Source organism: Microcaecilia unicolor, chromosome 1 (genome assembly GCF_901765095.1).
Source record: "Microcaecilia unicolor chromosome 1, aMicUni1.1, whole genome shotgun sequence".
In the NCBI taxonomy this organism is placed as follows: domain Eukaryota; kingdom Metazoa; phylum Chordata; class Amphibia; order Gymnophiona; family Siphonopidae; genus Microcaecilia; species Microcaecilia unicolor.
Window position 1 is genome coordinate 562,121,553 of NC_044031.1, and position 22,723 is coordinate 562,144,275.

Below are 22,723 nucleotides of genomic sequence, written 5' to 3' on the forward strand. Positions count from 1 at the left end.
TAATCGTGCATAGAATGAAGTAGATGGGTTGGTGAATAAGGGATAGTAAGTGTTTCTAGATAAGGAGGTAAACATAACTGGAATACCTTAATGCGAGTGCAAGAAGTTTGTTCAACAGGGAGCCAATGATAATGGATCCTCAGGAGCTTAGCCGAGATTGGGTGGCAGAGCCGGTGGTGGGAGGCGGGGATAGTGCTGGGCAGACTTATACGGTCTGTGCCCTGAAGAGGACAGGTACAAATCAAGGTAGGGTATACACAAAAAGTAGCACATATGAGAGTTTGTCTTGTTGGGCAGACTGGATGGACCATGCAGGTCTTTTTCTGCCGTCATCTACTATGTTACTATGTTGCAAAGCATGGGGGGAGACATGAGTTGATTTGTGAAGAGGCAAAGTTTCTTCAAGGTTGTTCAAGAGCATCCTAAATATGCAATACTGTATTAGTCGAACCTGGTAATTAATAAAGCTAGAATAAGTGAAAAGAATTGGGGTCAAAATATCTCCCAAGTGTAATTGTCTCAGCACAAAAGCCAGTCTTAAAGCAACAGTGACTTGAGAATCAAGGATACCACCAAAGAAGTGAAAATAGGTAACAGGTTGAATGGAATTATAAAAAATATTTAACATAAAAGTTGGAACTGAGACACTTCCTGTAAACCAAGTACAGTTTTTTGCTTAAGACCAGCTTGTGGTCAAAGAGCCCGTTCAAGATTAGATTAAGACAAGTCTTGCAAGAGCCTATAGAGGGAGCATTCGAATTAGTGGGAAAAAGTAGGAGAATGTTGTCAGCACAGAAGTGAAAGAAGATACCTCTACAGCCATGGCAAGAGGACCCAAGAACATATTGAACAAAAGAGGGGATAATATTGATCCTTGAGGAACACTGCTAAACAGAGGTAAAGGAGAAGAGGTTGTAGAAGCAATAGTCACTGTAGGCAGGGGAGGCCCGACCATTAGGCCACCTGAGGCAGGGGCCTCAGGCAGCACTCATCAGGAATGGCACCTCCCCCTTCACAGCATTTTACCTCACGGTGACATTCCAAACCTGGCAGCAATTCCCGTACGCTGCCCTGCCGCCGCTGGCACCCACCTCTTCCCTTTACTGCAGCTGCCTGAGCCTCTGACAAAACAGGAAGTTAAGAGTTAGCCACAGTAAAGGGAAGAGGTGGGTGCTAGCGGCAGCAGGGCAGCGTATGGGAATCACTGCCAGGTTTAGAATGTCACCCTGAGGTAAAACTTTGCAAAAGGGGGGGGGGGCAATGATATGTTAGCTCCACCTCAGGCAGCATCTTGCCTTGGGCTGGCCCTGAGTGTAGGAACAATTTGAGATGATGTAAATCAGGTGAGAACCACATCTGACAAACCGAGATGAGATCATTCTTAACAACCATGCAATTAAGGTACTTAAAAAGGAAAGAGTACACAAGAATGGAAAAACATTTTGAAACCAGGATGGTCACTTTTGAAACACAAAAAGACAATAGAGACATTGACTCTGTCATTATCAGCTAGATATTAGGCCTTTCAGCTGTAAAGTGTTATTGTCATCACCTCTATGTACATTCTATTCCCTCTATTGAACTGTAATGACATGTGGACAGCCTATAAGCCCAAAATGAGTTCGCACTATTTAAGCTCTATGTAAAGGTATTGTTTCTCCACCAACCCAAAGAGGAGAGACTAATTTGCAGTTTGTCATGGGTATATCCAGATTAGGCCAATAAAACATTATCACCTACAGACTGTTGTTGATCTTTATTTCCATTTATCCATTCCAAGTGGACTAACACTACAGCCACAATTATTTGCTTTAAGTACACACAAATCTTTTTCCTGATCATGCATTTCCCTAAATTAGAGGGTCTCTATGCATTAGGAAAAGCCAAACCAGCCACAGAGAATGACCGAATTTAGTCTTCCAGCTAATAAACCAGTATCGCTCAAGGCAGTCCCTGGACACTGCATGGCCAATCAGATTTTCAAGATATAGGTACTGAGGTTTATTTGTTTAAATGTTTTGTTATTGCTTTGTGAACTGCTTTGGTAGATTCTGAAAAAAGTGTTATATCAAATGAATAAACTGAGCCAAGTACTCCAAATATATATTTGAAAGCATTCAGATTAAGCAAGTGTCTTTCATACATATTTGTCACGGATATCCCGATCTCTCAACTGCTCTAACCAAAAATTGCCAGAGTCCTGTGCAAGAGTATATACAGAAATTACTAGGATAAAGCCCTTCAAGCTACACAATTTACTTTTCATTAATAAGGGGTTGATATTCAGTGCGGTCTAAGTAAGTGAGGCAGGAGAAACTCCTGCCCTCTTAAACCACACTGAGTGGGCCAGCCACCAATATTCAGTGGCACTTAACTGGGTAATGCTACTGAATATCAGCTCTTACCACCACAGCGCTGCTCAGGCAGTTATCAGAGCAGCTAGCCAGTTATGTGGACACTGACCACAGTCAGTGCTATTCTCCACATAGCTAAGTGAGTAGACAGGACTGCACAAAAGGCGTTTTTACCTTTGCCCGCTTAGCTATGATGATAGCACTGAATAGGCACCACATAACTTCCAGGTCAACATCTGACCCTGGATATTCTATGCTGGTGCCTTGATACAGCCCAGCATTGAACATCCAGGTTTGAATTTGCCCATGGCTGTCAGTGGCTTAAAACAACCGATGGCCATGGGCTAAATATCGGCCTGTTTTTACTAAACTTTATTATTAAAATGATTACAACAGTTAAGAAACAAGTTTTTGTTCTGTATTTTTGATTTTTACCCCCTAAACAACTGGTCACGCTGATAACAGTTTCATAGGATGTACTTTTCAGTGTGAGAAAATAAGTTAAAAAATTGTTAGCAATTGCTCTTATACCCCTTATTCACAAATATTAAGCGTTAAACATATACAAGTGGAAGAAAAATAAACACTATGCTTAGTGGGAAAACATTGCTTGTAATAAAGCTGTGGCCAAAATACCATTAACAAAACAAATAACCAACAGCAACTTTCCAGAACATAACCTGTCCCCTACCCATGCAGCTAGTCGGTAATTTGACATAGCTTTCTTGTACACTAGTAAAAAAGGCCTGTTTCTGTTTGAAAGGAAACGGGCACTAGCAAGGTTTTCCTCGGAATGTGTGTGTTTTACAGAGTGTGTGTGAGAGTGAATGTGTGAGTGTGTGTGACAGAGATTGAGACTGGGTGTGAGAGTGTGTGTGTGAGAATGAGAGTGTGTGCCAGGGCCTCCCATTCCTCCCTTCCAGCAGGGCCGGTCAAACCCAGTAAGCGGGGTAAGCATCGCAGGGGGGGCGCTTGCCTTCAAGGGCGCCGCTGCGGCGCCATACCGTGCCGCCCTTGGGGGTTTAAATCTTTAATTTACCTCCGTCCAGCAGCCGCGTCATTTGAAAGCCCTACCCATCTCTAGCCTTCCCTCCCTTCGTGAGTTCGTTCCGCAAAGTCCCGCCTTCTGATGTCATTTCCTCAAGGGCGGGATTCTGAGGGAACGAACGCACAAAGGGAGGGAAGCCTAGAGACAGGCAGGGCTTTGAAATGACATGGCCGCTGGGACGGAGGTAAATTAAAAAAAGACTTAAACCACGCAGGGTGGCAAGAAGAAAAAGGGGGATGTTGGGGGGGGGAGAAGAAGGCGAGCAGGTGGCCATAAATGGGAGGGGAGGGGGCGAAGGAGAATCGCTGGACAGGGGCAGGGTGGGAGAAGAGAGAAAGGAGATGCTGGGGGGGGCGCCAATATAGTCTGCAGGGGGGCGCCAGAGACCCTAGGACCGGCCCTGCCTTCCAGTGTCCTCATCCTCCCTCCCTCCCTCCGTCCTCTCCTCATCCTCCCTCCCTCCCTCCCTCCCAGGGTCCTCATCCCCCTCCCTCCCTCCCAGTTCCATTCCTTCCAAGCATGGTTGCATAGCTGTACAGTGACATGCATCATCTTTCACTTTTGCTTACCCACATCGCTGTAGCACACCCATTCCCCTCCCTACGAAGTTTTGAAGTCATCTTCAGTCCTTCACTTACCTCTTCGTGTCGGGAGGGCGGATAATTCGGGAGGCAGGCAGGCACAACTGAGGATCCTAGGGGCGGCAGTTTTTTCATCAGCTGGGGGGAGTTTGGGGAGGGCGGCAGCAGTTCGGGAGAGGAGGAAATGGAGGGAGGCGGCGGGTTTTTTTAGTGCAGTTGGCAGGGGGAGAAGTAGGGAAACATACTCCTCCCCCTGCCTGGGTCGCGGTTTTGCTTACCCACATCGCTGTAGCGGATTTTTTTCACTTTCCCCACTGTGCTACAAAACAACTCAGGCTCCAAGGGGCGGCGGTTTTTTCGTCAGCTGGGCGGCAGCGGTTCGGGAGAGAAGAGGGATGTCGCCGGTGCTTTTTGAGGGCGGTTGGCAGGGAGCGGAGTAAACTCCTCCCCCTGCCTGGGCCGCGGTTTGTTGATGTGCGTCGGGCTGGTGACGTCATCCGAGACGCAGCCAATCAGTGGGATGAACTATTCCATCTACCAGTACACCTTCGAGAGATCCACAGTTCCAGGCAGCCTCAGAACTTTGGAGGTGAGAATTATTATATAGGATAAGCAGAACTTAGAACAAAATGAGGACATAGCATGGCCCGCGGTACAGCCAGGCCTCATCCTTGTACAAAACATAATCACAACTGAGGGAATTAGTGTAGCTCACAGTGCGCCAAGCCATGTCACAACTTATGGCGGCGATGCCCACCAGTTCCATCCTCCTCACGATCCCTTTCCCCAGATTTCCTCCCTGTTGCTATGATGAAACCTAGTCAATCTGGCTCTTTACCACACCGAACTTAAAATCCAAATCAAAAGCTGTGATCAAAACACCCCACATACACAAAATCAGGACTCCCACAAAAATCACCCCCCCCCCCATCCCATCAACCAAAATAGGGAGAGAAAGGGCAGACCAGTTCCTCACAGAACACATGCTCCCTCCTCTAGATCAACCACCCCACCAAATGCTTCCTGCCTTTCAGCACCTCACCCACATACAACCTGAAACCCCGCCTCCTATCCTTGCCAACCAATCCACTGCAATCAATTCCTCAAATCCTCACAGCAATGGAACCCAGCACACCTGAATTTCCTCCAGTTAGAGCTAACTCTCACGCACTATGTACCCCTCCCCCCCATATACCCACCCATTCCCTGCACTCGCTATAGGCTCAGTCGATGTTAGCCATCCTTCAGCTAACTGCTGAGGGCACCCTACTTCTTAAGGGGGGAGGGGAAATATTCTAATGCAGTACCCAGCAGGGCAGGGGTTCTCAGCCAGTCAAGATTTCATGATACCCACAATGAATATGCATGAGATAAAATCCTGGAAACCTGGCTGGGTGTGTCCCAAGCACTAGGTTGAGACCCCCTGCCACAGAGGAAGGGGGTTCTTTGTTCTTGAAAGCTTGTTATGAAATATATTAAAGTTGTCCAATAAAAAGGTTTAACCTTATTTAATTTATGGACCTTTTTCCCCACACATTCAAGCGGACCACTGCAGAACTCTATTACTTCAATTAAAGAACTAAAGGATGTGGTGGGAGGAGCTTGTCATTTTTACCACCATGCCTTCAAGACTAGAGTTTATGTTCATTAGATCTTACATAAACATTCTAAAGCAATTAATCTGGAGTGAGAAAATGCAAAAGCTGTAGAAGTTGTGCCACACGGTATGGTACAAGAAGTAGGCAGGAATATCAACATTATCGTAATGACCTGCCTCATCTATTATCAGGCGTTAGGTGATGCTTAAGAACAGCCTGTACAGAAAAAGCTTATCTAAAAAAGCAATGATCCTTCTATAAATCCAAAAGAGAGACCCCAAAAGAAAAACAAATCCTGGTGGGGTTTATCAGCATCTAAGGCTCATAAGACTTAAGACAGACTTGTCAAACTCGTTTTGATGTTAGGTGGCATTGGAAAAAAATGAGCCAACACAATGAAGGTGACAAAAAAAATTGAGTAACAGACGATGTCCAGTATAAGGGAGCTTTATTCAAAGCATCCAGGACTCGACACGAGTCATGTTTCAGCCCAAAAGAGCCTGCCTCAGGAGTCTTCTATTGGATGTATGAACTTGTACAACTGTGGAGGAGTGGCCTAGTGGTTAGGGTGGTGGACTTTGGTCCTGGGGAACTGAGTTTGATTCCCACTTCAGGCACAGGCAGCTCTTTGTGACTCAGGGCAAATCACTTAACCCTCATTTGCCCCATGTAAGCCGCATTGAGCCTGCCATGAGTGGGAAAGCGCGGGGTACAAATGTAACAAAATAAATAAAATATATAAATTATGCAGGACTGATCATTAAAAACTTGGTATCATGTGGCTTATTTACGATTCTTTGTGAACAAACACCAACTCTGGAATGTTCGGGACAACAAGCAGCTTGTTAGCATTTGTTCACAAGGAAATTGGAAATAAGCCATATGAAGCTTAGTCTTGCATAAGTTATAAACAGCTTTCTATTTAGTTGCACAAGGTTAAGATAACATCAAATAGAAGACTCTTGAGGCAGGACGTTTCAGGCCGAAACATGATTCGTGTTGGGTCCTGGATGTTTTGAATACAGCTTCCTTATAACGGACATCTTCCATTATTCAATTTTTTTGTCATCTTCGCTGTGTTTGGCTTGTTTGTGAGACTGTGAGTGTTCCTGTTCTTTTGTTTATATGGGAATAAAATGTGCATTAAAAATTACTCCCTTATTAACTTTTTCCACATGTAAAACCCTGCTTTGTACATGAGAGAGAGCTTTTATAGGAAACCCTATAGGTTGTGAATAGTGCCAAGGTGGCACAAGCTTTTTATGTTCAGAAAAGGAGTCACAATTTACACACTGGCATGTGAACATTTTACACCTACTGAATATCCAGTCTCTTCTGATTACCCTTAGTATTTTAATACACAGGCACTTGGGTCAGATTCTATAAATGGCACTCAAAAACAGGCACTGGAAAAGATCAGTGCTAAAAGCAATTCTATGAAGGGAGTGCACCTTTTATAGAATTGTGCTTATCACCAATTCCTATGTCGTAACTTTGGGCACCAGACTTACACCTGCTGAACCCTAGTGTAAATAATGGCACCCAAGTTGGATGCTTTGATCCATTATTCTGTAACCATGTGTGTCAACTTTTCAGAATGCCTCTGATGTACCCATGCCCCCTTTTGAGTTGCACACTATGGGATTTGGGCACCATTTGTATTAGAATAGCACACAGCCACATGCACATCCTAACTAGTGCCAATATCAATAATTAGTTGTTAGTGTCCAAAGTTGCACACATAGCTCAAGATCACACCCAAATGCAGGTTCCGTACAGAGAACCAAAGGTTGGTGTCTTTATAAAATATGTATCCAAAGGTTGGTGTCTTTATAAAATACGTATCGTCTTGCCCTCTCAACCCAGGCAACCTGTTAAAAAAATTACCTGCCAAAATCAGCCGATATAGGGAGGCAAGAGTTAAGGGGGCAGGTCACATGCATACATTTGCATATTTATTTTATGCAATGCAAACAAGTATTCATAAATAAGTCCAATAATCCTTCTACATCCAGTTAACTTGGAGAAAGATACAGGGAAGGAGGTAGGAGAGCCATCATCTATCTCCTCTGCCCACCCCCAACACATCCCTCCATTTGCTTCTCTCCTTGTGTTTCAATGCAGCTGACACTTCTTCACTGACCTCTGCAGCTGATGGTCGAGGCCCTAGTCCTCATGCTGTCATTTTCTGCAACGCAAACTTGGAGCTTATTAAACACACAGCAGGCATGTCCTTTGGACCCTCATGCATCTCAAGAGCTTCCTGCAGGTTTTAAAACAAGTTAATGTTGCAAGCCCAAAGTTGGGCTGGGAAGGAGCTTCAGCACCTTTCCCCTCCAATATGAGGCTTCTGTGTAGTTTTGTATGGACTGGGATGTTAAAATTAGCCCTTTAGGGCAAATATTGGTCTACAGACACTTTTTTTTAATAAAGTTGTTCTATCCCTATAGGCTGGAGGATGATGCTCCTCAGGACCTTATGTTGGACATCTCTGGTTGAACAGGATCATGGTTGAGTTTTACTGAACATGGAAAACATGCTGAAAAATTGTCTAAATAATTCAGCAGGGATATATGCACACATGTTCTAGACCTGGAGCAAAGAGAAGAAATAGAGAAACTGGACCAGAGAAGAGAGAGGACAGATAATGGACTAATGGAAGGAGGGAGGGGTCATGAGTGGGGTGCAAAAGATGGGAAGAGAAGCTGGCCATGGGGAGGGTCAAGGACACAGAAGATAAGTGGCTGTGGAAAAAATAGGAACAGAGACACAGAGGGGCAAAACAGGATACAAGGTGAGGAAAAGGGATCCAGAGGAGAGATACTGAAAATAGGGGAAGGAAGACACTGGACAGAACAAATAGGGACATGGAGAAAAAATGAATGTTTGGATATAGCGAGAAGAAAATATCAAAAGGACAAGAGACATTGGAGAGAGAGTTTTAAAAAAAACAGAGAAAAGCAGAAGAGAGAAACTAGGACCAAAGCAACACTCAGACAACAAAGGCAGGAAAAAAATAAAATTCCAAAAAAAAAATATTCATAAGTAATGCCACACTGGGAAAGACCAAGGGTCCATCGAGCCCAGCATAATTGTCCACGAAAACGGCCAATCAGGCCAAGGGCACCTGGCAAGCTTCCCAAACATTCTATACATGTTATTCCTGGAATTGTGGATTTTTCCCAGCTTTAGGAAGAGTGCATCTTTGTGTGTCCCCACCCCCAGTCCCCGGGCCCCAATGCTCAAAGGTAAATGTGGGCACTACAGTTAACTAGCATCTGCATTTACAAGCACAGAATGATCAGAGGGGTCTGGCGCAGCAAACGAGTGCCCTGTGTTCTGATCGTATGGGCAGAATACTGCCTTAACCCTATGCCAGCTCAGATCTGGCATTAGGGTTAAGGCTCCTCTCTTCCCTCACCCCCCAAGTAAGTCAGGCAGTCCAGGTTGACATCGTCAGTCCTAGGGATCCAAGACCTTCCATCCCTAACAAACCCCAGGCCTCTGGACACCCCCCCCCCCCCAAACACTGGAGAGCTTGAAGTCCAGTGGACCTCCATCCCCCAAAACAAAAAAAAAACATCTGGTGGTCCAGTGGGACCCAAGCTGTAGCCCCCCAGCCAATCCAAACCCCCCATCCTTAAGGCAGTAGGAGACATGGTGTGGGAGGTGTGTCAAGATCGCGGCAAGCTGTTGATCACGGCTGAGCTCTTTCAATGGTTGCTTTCCTGTTCAGCTTTTCCTCATTTCCGATGCTGCATACCAAGCATAAGGGGATCGTTAAGGCTGGCTCCTCGATGGCCAGAACCTCCTCTCCACAACAGCAATCCATTGAAAGGTTCGCTGCAAGAACCCCCATCCAAAATACAGGGAGGCGCCCTGGTGTTGCTCTTGGAGGAGGAGACCCTGGAGACTTGGGACTGGATGTTACTCTCTCTCCCCCAGTTCTCAACCCACCACGTCTCCCCGGACGCCCATCCCCAGCAGAGGTCTCCCAAATCGGAAGGCGTTAAGGATAGACCTCTGGTTCGAGGTACTGAGAAGGCAGGTCCTAACGGAGGTTTGACTCCTGCGGGAGTTCTGAGCGCGAGGCTCTAACACAGAAGCCAGAGACAGTAACTTTGGAGAGCATATGGGAAGCTCTCCAATGACTGGATACTACAGTGACCAGCGGCAGAAGTTTCTGCCTTTGTGAGTACAGTTGATAATTTATATAATCTTTAGAAGGTCTAAAAAGAATTCACTACTTAAATGGTTGAAGTTAAAGAAGATGTTAAGAAACTACAAGATCTTTCAGCTACAATGATAAAATATAAAATGTTATTACACCGAAAAATTGAGCAGATTGAGAACTATAATCATAGATTATATCTTTGCTTTTTGAATTTTCCAAACACCCCGGGTGTTACTCCTTTGGAAGCATTCAAGAAATATTTGCTTGAAATTTTGAATTATACCACAGAAGCTATTCCCCTAATAAATCGGATATATTATATACCAAATAAAAAGGTCCCGGAGGAGACTTTTGACACGATCCCTCAAGAAATCAATAAGAAAGATTTATTGAATGTATCTTAAGTAGAGAGGTGTGGTAGCCGTGTTAGTCCACTCTTAAAGGTTATCAACAGAAATCAAACAAAATAAAACATGGAAAAGAAAATAAGATACTACCTTTTTTTGGGGGACATAATACATTTCTTGATTAGCTTTCGAAAGTTGCCCTTCTTCGTCAGATCGGAAATAAGCAAATGTGGTAGCAGATAGTATATATAAGAGAAACATCAAAGCATTACTTTGACAGTCTGACAGAGTAATGCATACCCCCACCCTCCCACTCTGTTAGACTGTCAAAGTAATGCTTTGATGTTTCTCTTATATATACTATCTGCTACCACATTTGCTTATTTCCGATCTGACGAAGAAGGGCAACTTTCGAAAGCTAATCAAGAAATGTATTATGTCCCCCAATAAAAGGTAGTATCTTATTTTCTTTTCCATGTTTTATTTTGTTTGATTTCTATTGATAACCTTGAATGTATCTGAATTACTAGAGGCGTCTCTATCTGAAGATTCTGAAAGAGCGGCTTTACTTGTTTCATTTGTATTTGAGCAAGACCTAGAGGCAGTGTTTATCCTTTCGAAATTACAAACTTTATTTTATGGCAAGAAAGTTGGATATTCCCCGATGTTACAAAACAAACCCAAGAAAGGAGAAAGGCTTTTTTAGCCCTGAGAATGGAAACTTTGGCATTGGGGGCATCATTTTATATCTTAATTATCCATGTAAATGTGTAGTTAAATATACGGGACTAAAATATGTATTTTTTTCTACCAGAACAATTGCCTGCCTTTATAGATATAAAAAAAAGTGACCACAGGTAATATCCAGTAAGTTGAGATTATAATGTAATGTAGAGGGCAGGGTTATAGCGTGTTAAGCATTCCTGAAAGTATTCTTCCAAGCTTGTCTCCTGAGTTTTTCCTTTGAACACATCACCCCAATTATGGTCTAATGAGGAATGATATTGTTTCATGGTTTATGCTGACTTATTTTTAATACTTGTCTGTTTTACTCGCTCAAAGATTTTGTTTGAATAATAATAAAAATAAATTTTTAAAAAGGCAGTAGGAGGGAGTGCTACTCCCTCCTCCTGCTTAAGGTACGGGGGTCTAGGTTGGCTGGGGCGCTACAGCTAGGGTCCCACTGGACCACCAGGTTTTTTTTTTTTTTTGTATTGGGGACTAGAGGTCCACCAGACCTTCTGCCCCCCCCCCCCCCATGTCAGTGTCCAGGGGGTGTGGGGGCTACACCAGGTAATTTTTTTTTCGGTATATGGGGAGTGCAGTGGACATCCCCCTGTCAAACAACTTCTGCAGAAGGATTGTATCTTAGGCACATGCCTAGATACAATCCTCCCGCAGAAATACCCCTGTGATCAAAGCTCATATCGTGCATAAATTTACATGGTGTTATTCTTGATCGTTGGGGCATTGTTTCCCCGTACTAATTTTAAAGTGGTATTCAGAACAGCACGGGGAAACTGATCATCCTGTCCCTAGTGAGCAACCGTGTTATAACGAGCCATCTCATTTTTTCCATCCGGGGCCTGTTCAGTCCTAGCTATGCCACTGATCAGCGCCTCAGATGACAGAGTCAGAACTTCAGGAAATTGTGGCTTTTAATTCTACTTATAGGGAGGCGGTCAAGTTACATTTTGCTACTTTGTACAAGAGTAGAACCTAATTTTAAATAAAGTATTAAAAAAATTGGCAGGAGGAGGAGGAGAGTAGGAACAGATGTAATTCAAGGATGCATATTGCTATAATAGCCTAACCCTCTTTCTTGCCTGCATGCAATCAAAAATGAAGGAGGCAGATTTCCTGCACAACATTTATTCCTGTGCTCGAGTAACACTTGACTAAGCCAGTCAGTGCTGAACGCTAGCCAACACGTAATGTGTTTGGATGAGTTTCAATAGGACCCTTAGTAATAGGATGCGTAGGTTATTAAACATGTGCAACTAGATCATTAACCCCCTCCCGTGAAGGCCAAGAAGTGATCTCTCGATTATTTCAAAAAGGTAAAGTGCAAGACAAAGATGATGACAAAAAGTAACTGCTGACGTTAGGTAGATAAGGTGGCTGCCGGGAACAGCAGCAAAAAGTAGCTGCAATCAAAGCAAAGCACAGACTCAAAAAAACATCAGTGCACTACATTTTTACGCATTTCTACAGATCATTTTGGTTGAGGTGATAGTTAAGTTTAATTACGAAAAAAAATTAATCATGGGTGGGGGAGTTGTCTAAAGAGTGTAAAAGTTAATTGAAGGGGTGAAAAGCTAGAGGTCACCTAATATCCACAAACCATAAACCTCCTAGGAGCAGCACAGTTAACGGACAACAGCAGGATCACAGACTCTTATTCTGCAGATTTTTCAATGGATTTCAAAGTAAAGCATTAGTTTAAGTTAAATGATAAATATTTGCTTTCCATTCTGGAATGGATGCAATTGATTTCTACAGACTAAAATAGCAGATCTCTGCCAAGAGTTTTATTTCATTAGGAAAACGATATTAGCAGCATCTGAGATCATATATAACAGGCAAAACAGAACGTCAATGATGTGCTTTCTGCTAGTGTCCAATGGCGAAGGCTTAACCAGTTGCAGATGGGTTATGAAAAAAAAATTTGTGAAATTGCAGGAATTAGATTCCTGAACAGAGGTATCCAGGTCTATTTTTAGACTGCGATTGTATTTCTGGATGCCACCAAGCATGGCACAAGATTAGGACTGCATCAGTGTCCCTTCTCCGCCTCAAATACAGCCTTGCATTGTTTAGAACCAAAATAAGGGGAGGGGTGTTAAAAGGCTCTAAAAAGAAACCTACAAAGTGTCAACTGTCAGTGCTAAGATTGCTTAGCTGGTAGCCAAGTGCTGACCAGGAAACTAATTCACATGGGTCTGCAAGAGGAAAGCCGATTGTTGAGTATATGTATAACAATTGGTCCAAGATCAATCAAAGGACGTGAAATCAATTAAAACCAGCTTACTTTTTAGTACTGGAACAATTCACAGAACTTTGAGTTAGATCTCTATTCATGTCAATACTCCCACAATGCAATACTTAAGCTTGTGCTGTAAAGCGGGAAACACTGCTACCATCAGGGCAAAGTCTAGCCAACACTAAGTAGTTCCATATTTAATTAAAAGACATAGTACATCCTTTGTTGACACAGATTGTCTGGTCACTTTTAAACAGGGCAATCATCTTCTGATTGAGAACGTCCAAAAATTGTACAAAAACACTCTGTTGGAAAACCTTCAAGGCACCTAACCTCAGAATACTTTTTGTCCCTTTTAAACATTTTTGTTTTTACTATTAACTTAATTCGCCAAGCAATGCAAAGTAAACCATTTCAAATATTGCTACTCGTAGCTGCCTTAGATGCAGGCAAAATGTTATGTATGCTTAGCTGGAAAGGTCTACAAGAAAGTGCAGTAATACCTGCTGTCCACATGAGTGCTGTAAAGGTATGTTCCGCAGCAACTTTTTGTACATTCAGATATGCACCATCACTAATGTTCTTCTGTTGCTGAGAAAATCAAATGCACAAATCTTTCTACAAAAGCAATATCTATAGTCTAACTCCAAAAGGTTTAGGGGGTCCTTTTACTAAGGTGTGCTAACAGATTTTAGCATGCGCTAAATGATAATATGCACATAGAAATATAATAAGTACCTTATTTAATGCACACTAATTTCATTAGCTTACCTTAAGATACTATCCAATTCTACTTAATTTTTCAATTTTATTTTATTTTTTTTTTTTTACAACTAAGGGGTTGAGGAGTAGCCTAGTGACGAGTGCAGTGGACTTTGATCGATTCCCACTGCAGCTCCTTGTGACTCTGGGCAAGTCACTTAACCCTCCATTGCCCCAGGTACAAATAAGTACCTGTATATACCATGTAAACTGCTTTGAATGTAGTTGCAAAGACCACAGAAAGGTGATATATCAGGTCCCATTCCCTTTCTTTCACCGAGATGCACTAATGGATTTAGTGGTACACGTTAGCGTTTCTAACACACCTTTAACTTTAAGGCGCATTAAACGCTAATGCGCCTGTACATTTCTATGGGGCACATTAGCATTTAATGCACATAAACCATTTACATGTATTAAAAAAGCTAACGCGCCCATAGCACAGTTTAGTAATCATGGGCGTTAGTGTGCACTAAATGATAAGATGCCCATTATATTCTGGCCGAATCTGTTAGTGCACCTTAGTAAAAGACCTCTTAGTTTAATAAATAAATAAATACATCTGAAAAATTAAACAGAATTGCATAGTATCTTAAGCGTCCTTTTACTAAGAAATGCTAATGGATTTAGTGTGCGCTAGATAAGATGCCCATTATAGTCCTAGAGTGTGGTATCATTCGCTAAATCGGTCAGCACACCATAATAAAAGGACCCCTTAAGTCTGCTGGTGGTTTTAAACCAAGTGGGAGTAAGAGTTGACCCAGGAAAAATGTAGAAAGATACTACACAGAAACGAATACTTCATATTTCATGTTCAGACACTGAAGAAAATCTATTATTTCTAGCTGTTTCATTGGTTGTACAAAGTGTTAAAATAATTGTGTCATGTTATTTACAACTGCTGCGACCTTCCTGCATAATGGGCACTAAGGGGGTCATTTTAGCACAGGTGCTAATGTTGTAGGTGCCTTTTGAAAATGTATGTAGGCATGTTAGGTGCTTTTTATGAAAGCAGCTCCTGCAAATACAGTGCTCAATAGCACACAAATTCTCACCAGCTCAAAAACAGGTTGAAATGTGCATTATGTACTCCATGTGTGTACTTTATAAAACCTTTAACAGAAGAAGTAACTAACTTGTTAGTCTCACTCACATTCACACACAAGGATTCACTCGGGCTGCACATACTGCAGCAGGACATCTTTATCCACTCCTACCCTAACTGAGATAATATTTAACCATCTCTCTGACCTCACGTGCAACTTTCTTCAAATCAATCACCTTACTTTCTAATTCTTCCTACTTTCTTACTCATCTATATGTTACAAGTTTGCCTTACCCCTCACTACCAATTATAATGTTCTATTACGTATTGTGTAGTCATTGCAAGTAGTATACTATGCCATATTTTGTATTGTTACTTGAATATTTTTACTGCTGTAATTGCCTATTGCTCATGTTTGATCTATTCTTACTGTACACCACCTTGAGTGAATTCCTTCAAAAAGGCAGTAAATAATGGATATCTCTCCCTTATAATGTGGACTTGAGTGTTGAATAAGTGAAATAGTCTTTGTTATATTTTTCCTGTAAGTTTAATTACTAGTTTTAACACTTTCTATTCAAGTGTAATTGCTTGAAATATTTTGTAAATGCATAAAAATAAAATAAAAAAGGCGGTAAATAAATCCTAATAAATAAATAAAATAAATAAAATGTGCCTACATTGCACCCTCACCCTGTGCACCACCCAAACTCCTACACCTAGTCCCTATAAAAATACGTATGCACTTGTCTGCACCCTTATTGTAAATACAGCCACGTCCTTTATGTAAAGCATGGTTTCCATGTGGAAAGTGCTTTATAAAGTTACCCTCATGCCAAACGGAGTGACCTGTCAAGTCCGAAATCAGCAGCACCCACAGATGCCAGCTCTGTGGACGTTTACACAGTATTGGGGCAGAGTCATTTCAAAAGCAGGAAAGCTGCTAAGTCATTACATTTGGCACACAGAGCAGTTCCGGCGGTCAAGGCTTCAACTTTATCCCATTCAATGCATGTATCTCTGGCCGGTCTTTTCAAATCTAGGCTAAAACCCCACCTTTGTGATGCTGCTTTTAACTCCTAACCCTTACTCGCTTGTTCAGTACCCATGTTTTATCATTCCCACCTTAGTAATTCCCTTCTCTCTTATTTGTCCTGTTTGTCTGTCCTAATTAGATTGTAAACTCTGTCGAGCAGGGACTGTCTCTTCATGTTCAAGTGTACAGCGCTGTGTACATTTAGTAGCGCTATAGACATAAGTAGTAGTAATTCTGGGGAAAATAAGCTGAGTTAGTAAGCAGGGCTACTGAGCAGGTGAAACCCTACTGATGTGCCCACACTTACTGTATCACTACCTTATACTGCTAAAACAGTGGAGGAGTGGCCTAGTGGTTAGAGCACTGGTCTTGTAATCCAGAGGTGGCCGATTCAAATCCCACTGCTGCTGCTGCTGCTTCTTGTGATGTTGGGCAAGTTACTTAACCCTCCACTGCCTCAGGTACAAAATTAGATTGTGAGCCCTCCTGGGCCAGAGAAATATCCAATGTACCTGAATGTAACTCACCTTGAGCTACTACTGAAAAAGGTGTGAGCAAAATCTAATTAAATAAGTAAAACACAGCCAAGTGCAAGCAATGTATCCCACTATTACACTGTTTAAAGTTTAAAATGGCCCTCTGCTCGTTTGTAAGAAGCATAATATAAATATATCCCAATGCATACAGTTTAACAATGAAAGGGAGGGAAACGATAAACTCCTGTCACCGAGCGCTAAACGCAGGATCACTTCTCCACCAAGCTGGCTGTAAACAAATCACATCACAAGTTGGGTGAAACGTTTATCTCAGGGGAAAAGCTGGACCTATTAACCTAGAAGTATCAAACTGAAGATGTATACTGTCAGGCTGAGAACTGGCTCATTAAAGAGAGGCAGTGCATTTTTTTTTTAATTATTATTATTTTAAGCTTTCTAAGATTACTGTACAGTGCTCTAATACCACCAGGTCACTTGAGCCATCCCTCAGTGGTACAGAAAGATTCATCGTCTTGCCCAATTAACTAAAATGATACCATTAGAAAAGCACCAAAGAGAATCCACTTGGGTGGAGAACTCAAAAGATCCCAGAAAGAAACTCAAGTCAAGGAGGGGAGTAGGAATAAAAACCAGGGTTTCCAGAAAAAAGGACCACAAAAGATCTTGAGTGAAACAGTATTTATTGAAAATCAAAGTCTGATTTTCAATAAATACTGTTTCACTCAAGATCTTTTGTGGTCCTTTTTTCTGGAAACCCTGGTTTTTATTCCCACTCCCCCTCCTTGACCATTAGAAAGCAGAAATCAGAGAAATATTCCTAGAAACAGACCCCAAACCAAAGTGGTTATGAGCCCTGCACTGAATTCCATCACTGCCACTGCCTCCTACTTACTTGCCGTCTGTCCTCCCTGGCAGAGGAGCCAGTTCTGTGGGTGCTCAGCACCCCCCAAATATTAGACAAGCTTTTGTGCCCAGGAAGGCGCAATTTTGATTGAGTTTGACACCCCTAATCATTTTGAAATGTTGGCGCCTATGCTTCCTAGCTAATTTGGACTGCTCCAATTTACTAATAGGGGAAGAAGCGACAGGACTTCAAAGCTTTTAGTCTAGAAATGATGAAAACCAGCTTGATTTTATAAACCCCCTAACCCTGCAGACCACTCCGCTCTGTGTTTTCGCTCCTGCCAGCAGCCTCGGGCAGATGTGTTTAGATTCTCAGGAAAGAGGGGGGGGGGGGGAAGGTTCCCCAGACTATAACCGTTCGGGGACTATAATTGCAGAGCTGGTGACACCGAATAGGAAGCTAAATTCAATCCGCCACATGTAGAGCGCCAAGATGATTGTTGTAATTATGAATTTGCAGCATGCAAACATTTTTCCTACCTATAATTAAAGTATTTCCTTCGATTTGGTAAGCGAGCCCATGTGTTTCCTTTTAGCGCAGGGGCTTGGAAAACACAAAGCTGTCAGATCGTTTAATGCCCTGACCACTTACGGGGCCGCTCTCTCTCTCTCTCGCTCTGAAATGATTTGTAGCCCACCTGCTAGCAGAGCATGGCCCTAACTTGCAGATTTTTCTACACTTTTCTTAAACACGGGAAAACAATTTGTTTTAAAGGTCACTAAATTCAACCGCGTTAAGCGTCTGCAAGACAACTCGTTTACATTTAAACGCATACATTGTATCGTATACGTACAAAGCCTGAGCCCTGAATCGCTCTGCTGATAAAGCCGCAAGAACAACGGCTCTAGGAGAACAGTGTCATGTAAGACCACCTGAATCGAAGCCCCCACTTCGCTTGCACAAAAAAAAAGAAAGAAACGAAGCTGATGTCCGTACAATCTATTTAACTACGTATTCCCCAGCACAGTGCTACTGACCTCTCTTGCTTCTTCTCCAGCGGTTAGCTTGACAGTGGCTGTAATCCATACAATTCAGGATGAGCAGGGCACATGAAAAGAGCCGAAACTGCATCTGGGCGGCTGGAGATCGTAGTAACAGCAAGGAAGAGATACGGGGTTTGTTCACTGTGCAATGCTAGGCTTGTCTTCTTAGGTAAAGTGCATAAAATCTTTTCTGGGGTGGAGGATAGGAGGGGGCTTAGAAGGAGGGAGGACCAGCGAAAGGCTCGGATTTCAGCTGTGACAGGGGTCACACGGTAGAGGACTGGGGGGATTCAGGTAGAAAGCTCTCCCGTCCAAGAGACATCTCAGCTAAACCGGAATAACTTCAGCAAGCATCTCCTTCGTAAACCTGCAAAACAAAAAGGGAGTCTTAACTAGCTGAAATCTTTTCAGTTTAAAAAAAAAAAACTTTCCATAAGACAATTTCAGTTCCACTACAACTTCAAAGTTCAGTGTTGTTATGCAAAGAAGACGTAATCAAGTGTTCTTGTGTGCGCGTCTAATTAATTAGCTAATCTTGCAAAGAAAGCCAGAGATTGGCTTAACCTACGCGTGCATGGATTCGCGTTTCTCTCTCCTTTCACTACCCAAAGAAATTCACCTGTTCTTCATGCTCTCCATGCTGTCCCCAGAGCCATTTAACAGGAGAATGAGATCCGCCCTCGAAATAACAACTTACCTCTTTGAATAAAGAAAAGACGGTTCTCCCTTTTCATTAATAGGGTGAGGGGATGCAATCAAACCCCATTGCAGCACGTGTCCTGGGGTGAAGCAAAGTTTTTCGTTCGCATTGCCAAACCACTGGTACAATTGCTCGGGTTCCTTCTCTTAACTTCCTTTTTTTAAGGATGACTTTTGTGCAACTGTATTGTTTGGTCTGAAAGTATATTTTCTACACACCTTTTCCCAGTCCTCCGATTAAAAACAAAAATGCCCCCCCCAAGGCGGATGTTAATATTATTAGAATTATTACCCTAATCCAAATCAATCTCTCTTTTTAAATTCATACAATCCCCTTCACGTGTGACCAGATGTGCTGCTAATCTCCGAGAAGGTAAAGCGTTGCATTTGTGTTTCCAGATCCCCCAATGAAGATGTAAGTGAGCAGCCTGTGATAGACACATGGGCTTTTCAGGACGTAGGTGGTGCTGTTAGTATACTGCTGGCTACACTCTCCGGAGTAGAAACCGATGTTCCCGCAGGGTCCTAAAGCCGTACCACGATGCAAAAGGCAGCCCTGAGGCTACCGATCCTACCCCGAGGCAAACGCAGCTGGATGCTTCCTCTTACAAAAGCTCAAGTGCCTCAGCCCCGACTAGGATAATTCTGACAACCCGAACTTTAATTTAAAAAAAAAAAAAAATACAATAAAATACAGCAAGAAGAGGTAATGCAGTTCCAATCTTACATAACTATTGCCATACTGGGAAAGACCAAAGGTCCATCAAGCCCAGCATCCTGTTTCCAACAGTGGCCAATCCAGGTCACAAATCCCTGGCAAGATCCCATGATCTTCCCGCTGGGACACTGAGAACTCGGCGCGAGAAAGTGCCTCTGTGCCCTGAGAAAGGCAAGGACATGAGTTTTATCTTGTTGGGCAGGACTGGATGGACCGTTCAGGTCTTTATCTGCCGTCATTTACTATGTTATTATCATTTCTTGATAATTCAAAAATTGTCCTGTTGTAGGAGTTGGGACAAGTGGCTTCTTTTTCTTTGGCAAAGCTGGCACCAGAGTCCTATATATATTCCCCTGAAATATCACCTTGCCTCAAATAAATGGTATAGGACTCAGCTAAAACAATTTACTAAAAAGAGAGCGATCAAGTGGGGTAGGTGGCTTTGTACCAGGAATAAAACTGTGGACTAGATGACTTTAAAGGTCCTTTAATGCCCTCATAGCCTTTAGTTTTTAGTTTAAAATATATATATATAAGCATAAGCATTTACAAATAGCAAAATATTTCTAGATGTTAACTATAACTCTTGGTACTAATCCTAGGGACAGTCTTTTAGTGCTGAAACATTTTATTACAACATAAAAACGAAGAAAAATAATGATTTTACTGGTTTGGGCCAGAGCATAGGGCCCTTTTACCAAATAGTGGTGTCAGTTCATGGGTTTGCCACTGCCTGGCAGTGCCCAATTATTTTATTTATCTCACACCTTTTTCAGTAGTAGCTCAAGGTGAGTTACATTCAGGTACACTGGATATTTCTCTGTCCCAGGAGGGCTCACAATCTAAGTCTGTACCTGAGGCAGTGGAGGGTTAAGTGACTTGCCCAAGATCACAAAGAGCAGCAGTGGGATTTGAACTGGCCACCTCTAGATTACAAGACTGGTGCTCTAACCACTAGGCCACTCCTTCACACCACTGGCCATGCCCTGGGCTCCCCTGGGAGACTGGCAGTAGGGCTGAATTTCCACATTCTCAGCCAGCGCTATGCCTACACCGCCCTTTTGTAAAAGAGTCTTATAGTAGCCTTATGTCATTTTGCAAGTCTATGTGCTTTGAATTGCATAAGTAACTATTTTAATTCACAGCCTTAAAAATATTTTCTCAGTACAGTTTAGTAATCTGTTACTTTTCAATTGCAAGTTCATGAGTTGAAAACCCACTAAAATATCACTGTATCTCCCTTTTTTTAAACTCTAACAAGGTTGACCCTAACTTTCAGTATAGCCTGGAAAAAAAAAGAGAGATACAGAATGTGCAAGGAAAATACTAAATATTAGGAATTGTGCAGCGCTGCGTACGCCTTGTAGCGCTATAGAAATGCTAAATAGTAGTAGTAGTAGTGCATTCATTTGAAACCACATGGGAGATGTGATTTCATCTATTTTTCCCCAAAATAACAGGGAAAAAAAGCTTTTTTTATATGTCATTAATAGCATGCACTTTCCTGATAGTGCATGCATGTGCAAACCAATACATGTGCAATGCATTATTGCGGAGGAGAGTGTATACTTTCAAAAAGAGTGAGCCTTCTTTGCAAACAGTGGTCCCTTTTTACGAAACTGTGGCAAAAGGGGGCCTGAGCTGGCGTCGGCATGTGTTTCTGACACATACCGAGGCCCCCTTTTACTAAAGTAGATATAAGTTAAGTCTTTCTTTCCTCCACACATTGAGGTAGCGGTGAGGGCTCCCATGCTAACCCAGCAATTACTGCCAGGTACACACCAGCGCTACAAAAGTAAACATTTTTGTAGCACCAGATATGACATGTGCTAAGGGTGGGAATTACTGCCGGGCTGCTGTGGTAGCCCGGTGGTACTTCCTTTTTAGCATTGGGCTTACTGCTGTTTTGTAAAAGGGGCCCAGTGTATGGAGGAAAGGTGAGTTAAAAGCCTTTATTGCAGAAAGTGGGTAATAGGGCACCCAGCACAGTTTTGCCCAGCATAAGTACATAAGTATTGCCATAGTTTTGCCCAGCATAAGTACATAAGTATTGCCATACTGGGAAAGACCAAAGGTCCATCAAGCCCAGCATCCTGTTTCCAACAGTGGCCAATCCAGGTCACAAATACCTGGCAAGATCCCAAAAAGTACAAAACATTTTACACTGCTTATCCCAGAAATAGTGGTTTTTCCCCAAGTCCATTTAATAACGGTCTAGGGACTTTTCCTTTAGGAAGCCATCCAAATCTTTTTTAAACTCTGCTAAGCTAACTGCCTTTACCACATTCTCTGGCAACGAATTCCAGAGTTTGATTACACGTCAATAATTCAGGTCAATACTTATACTACTAAACAAATAAAAACATAAATTAGCAAAAATAAAAGGACACAAGTTGCTCATAAACATGAAAAAAATCATAAATATAACTTAATTAGTTGATTGTTAAAAAGACCATATTCATTCATAGAACATAAACTGCTTCTTCATCTTCCATTCTACTGGGACTAGCAAACTATATGCCCATCTGTTTTTTGGAGAACACCTCCCCCCCCTTTGGAAAATATATACACACTTTTGAAACAGTGCAATGTTTCCCCAAGTCAGTCATGGAATACCCCTTGCCAGCAAGGTTTTCAGGATATCCATAATGAATATGTATGAAAGAGATTTGCATATAATGGAGACAGTGTATGCAAATCAGTTTCATGCATATTCATTGTGGATATCCTGAAAACCTGACTGGCAAGGGGAGTACTCCAGAACCGGACTTGGGGAAACAATGAAATAGTTCACATTCTTTTACAAGTGTGCACTTTTTCAGAAAGAGTACACACTCTTAATGATATTGCTCCTGTAACATAAAAGTAGCAGAAAAAAAACCCCAGACAAAAAGAAAATTCCTGTAAACATGGTCATTGATACAAAATGCAAATCTTTGAACAGCACACCCCTACTAAACATTCCAGAAAATATTTTTAGGAATGAGGCATGCA

The 22,723-nt window shown here is 42.4% G+C and overlaps 1 protein-coding gene across 3 annotated transcripts in view; it reads right to left on the reverse strand.

The window, feature by feature from the left end:
- RSPO2 (R-spondin 2) overlaps positions 1 to 19,411 on the reverse strand; it is a 282,966-nt gene extending 263,555 nt beyond the window's left edge. Inside the window, exons 1-2 of one of the 3 annotated variants that reach the window (XM_030190203.1) lie at positions 19,010 to 19,411; positions 18,307 to 18,679 (exon numbers count right to left, since the gene is read on the reverse strand). In XM_030190203.1, coding sequence (XP_030046063.1) covers positions 18,307 to 18,400 — 94 coding nt within the window. In that variant the 5' untranslated portion in view covers positions 18,401 to 18,679; positions 19,010 to 19,411. The other 2 variants (XM_030190201.1, XM_030190202.1) reach the window with 2 other exon arrangements.
- Positions 19,412 to 22,723: the final 3,312 nt, after the last annotated feature.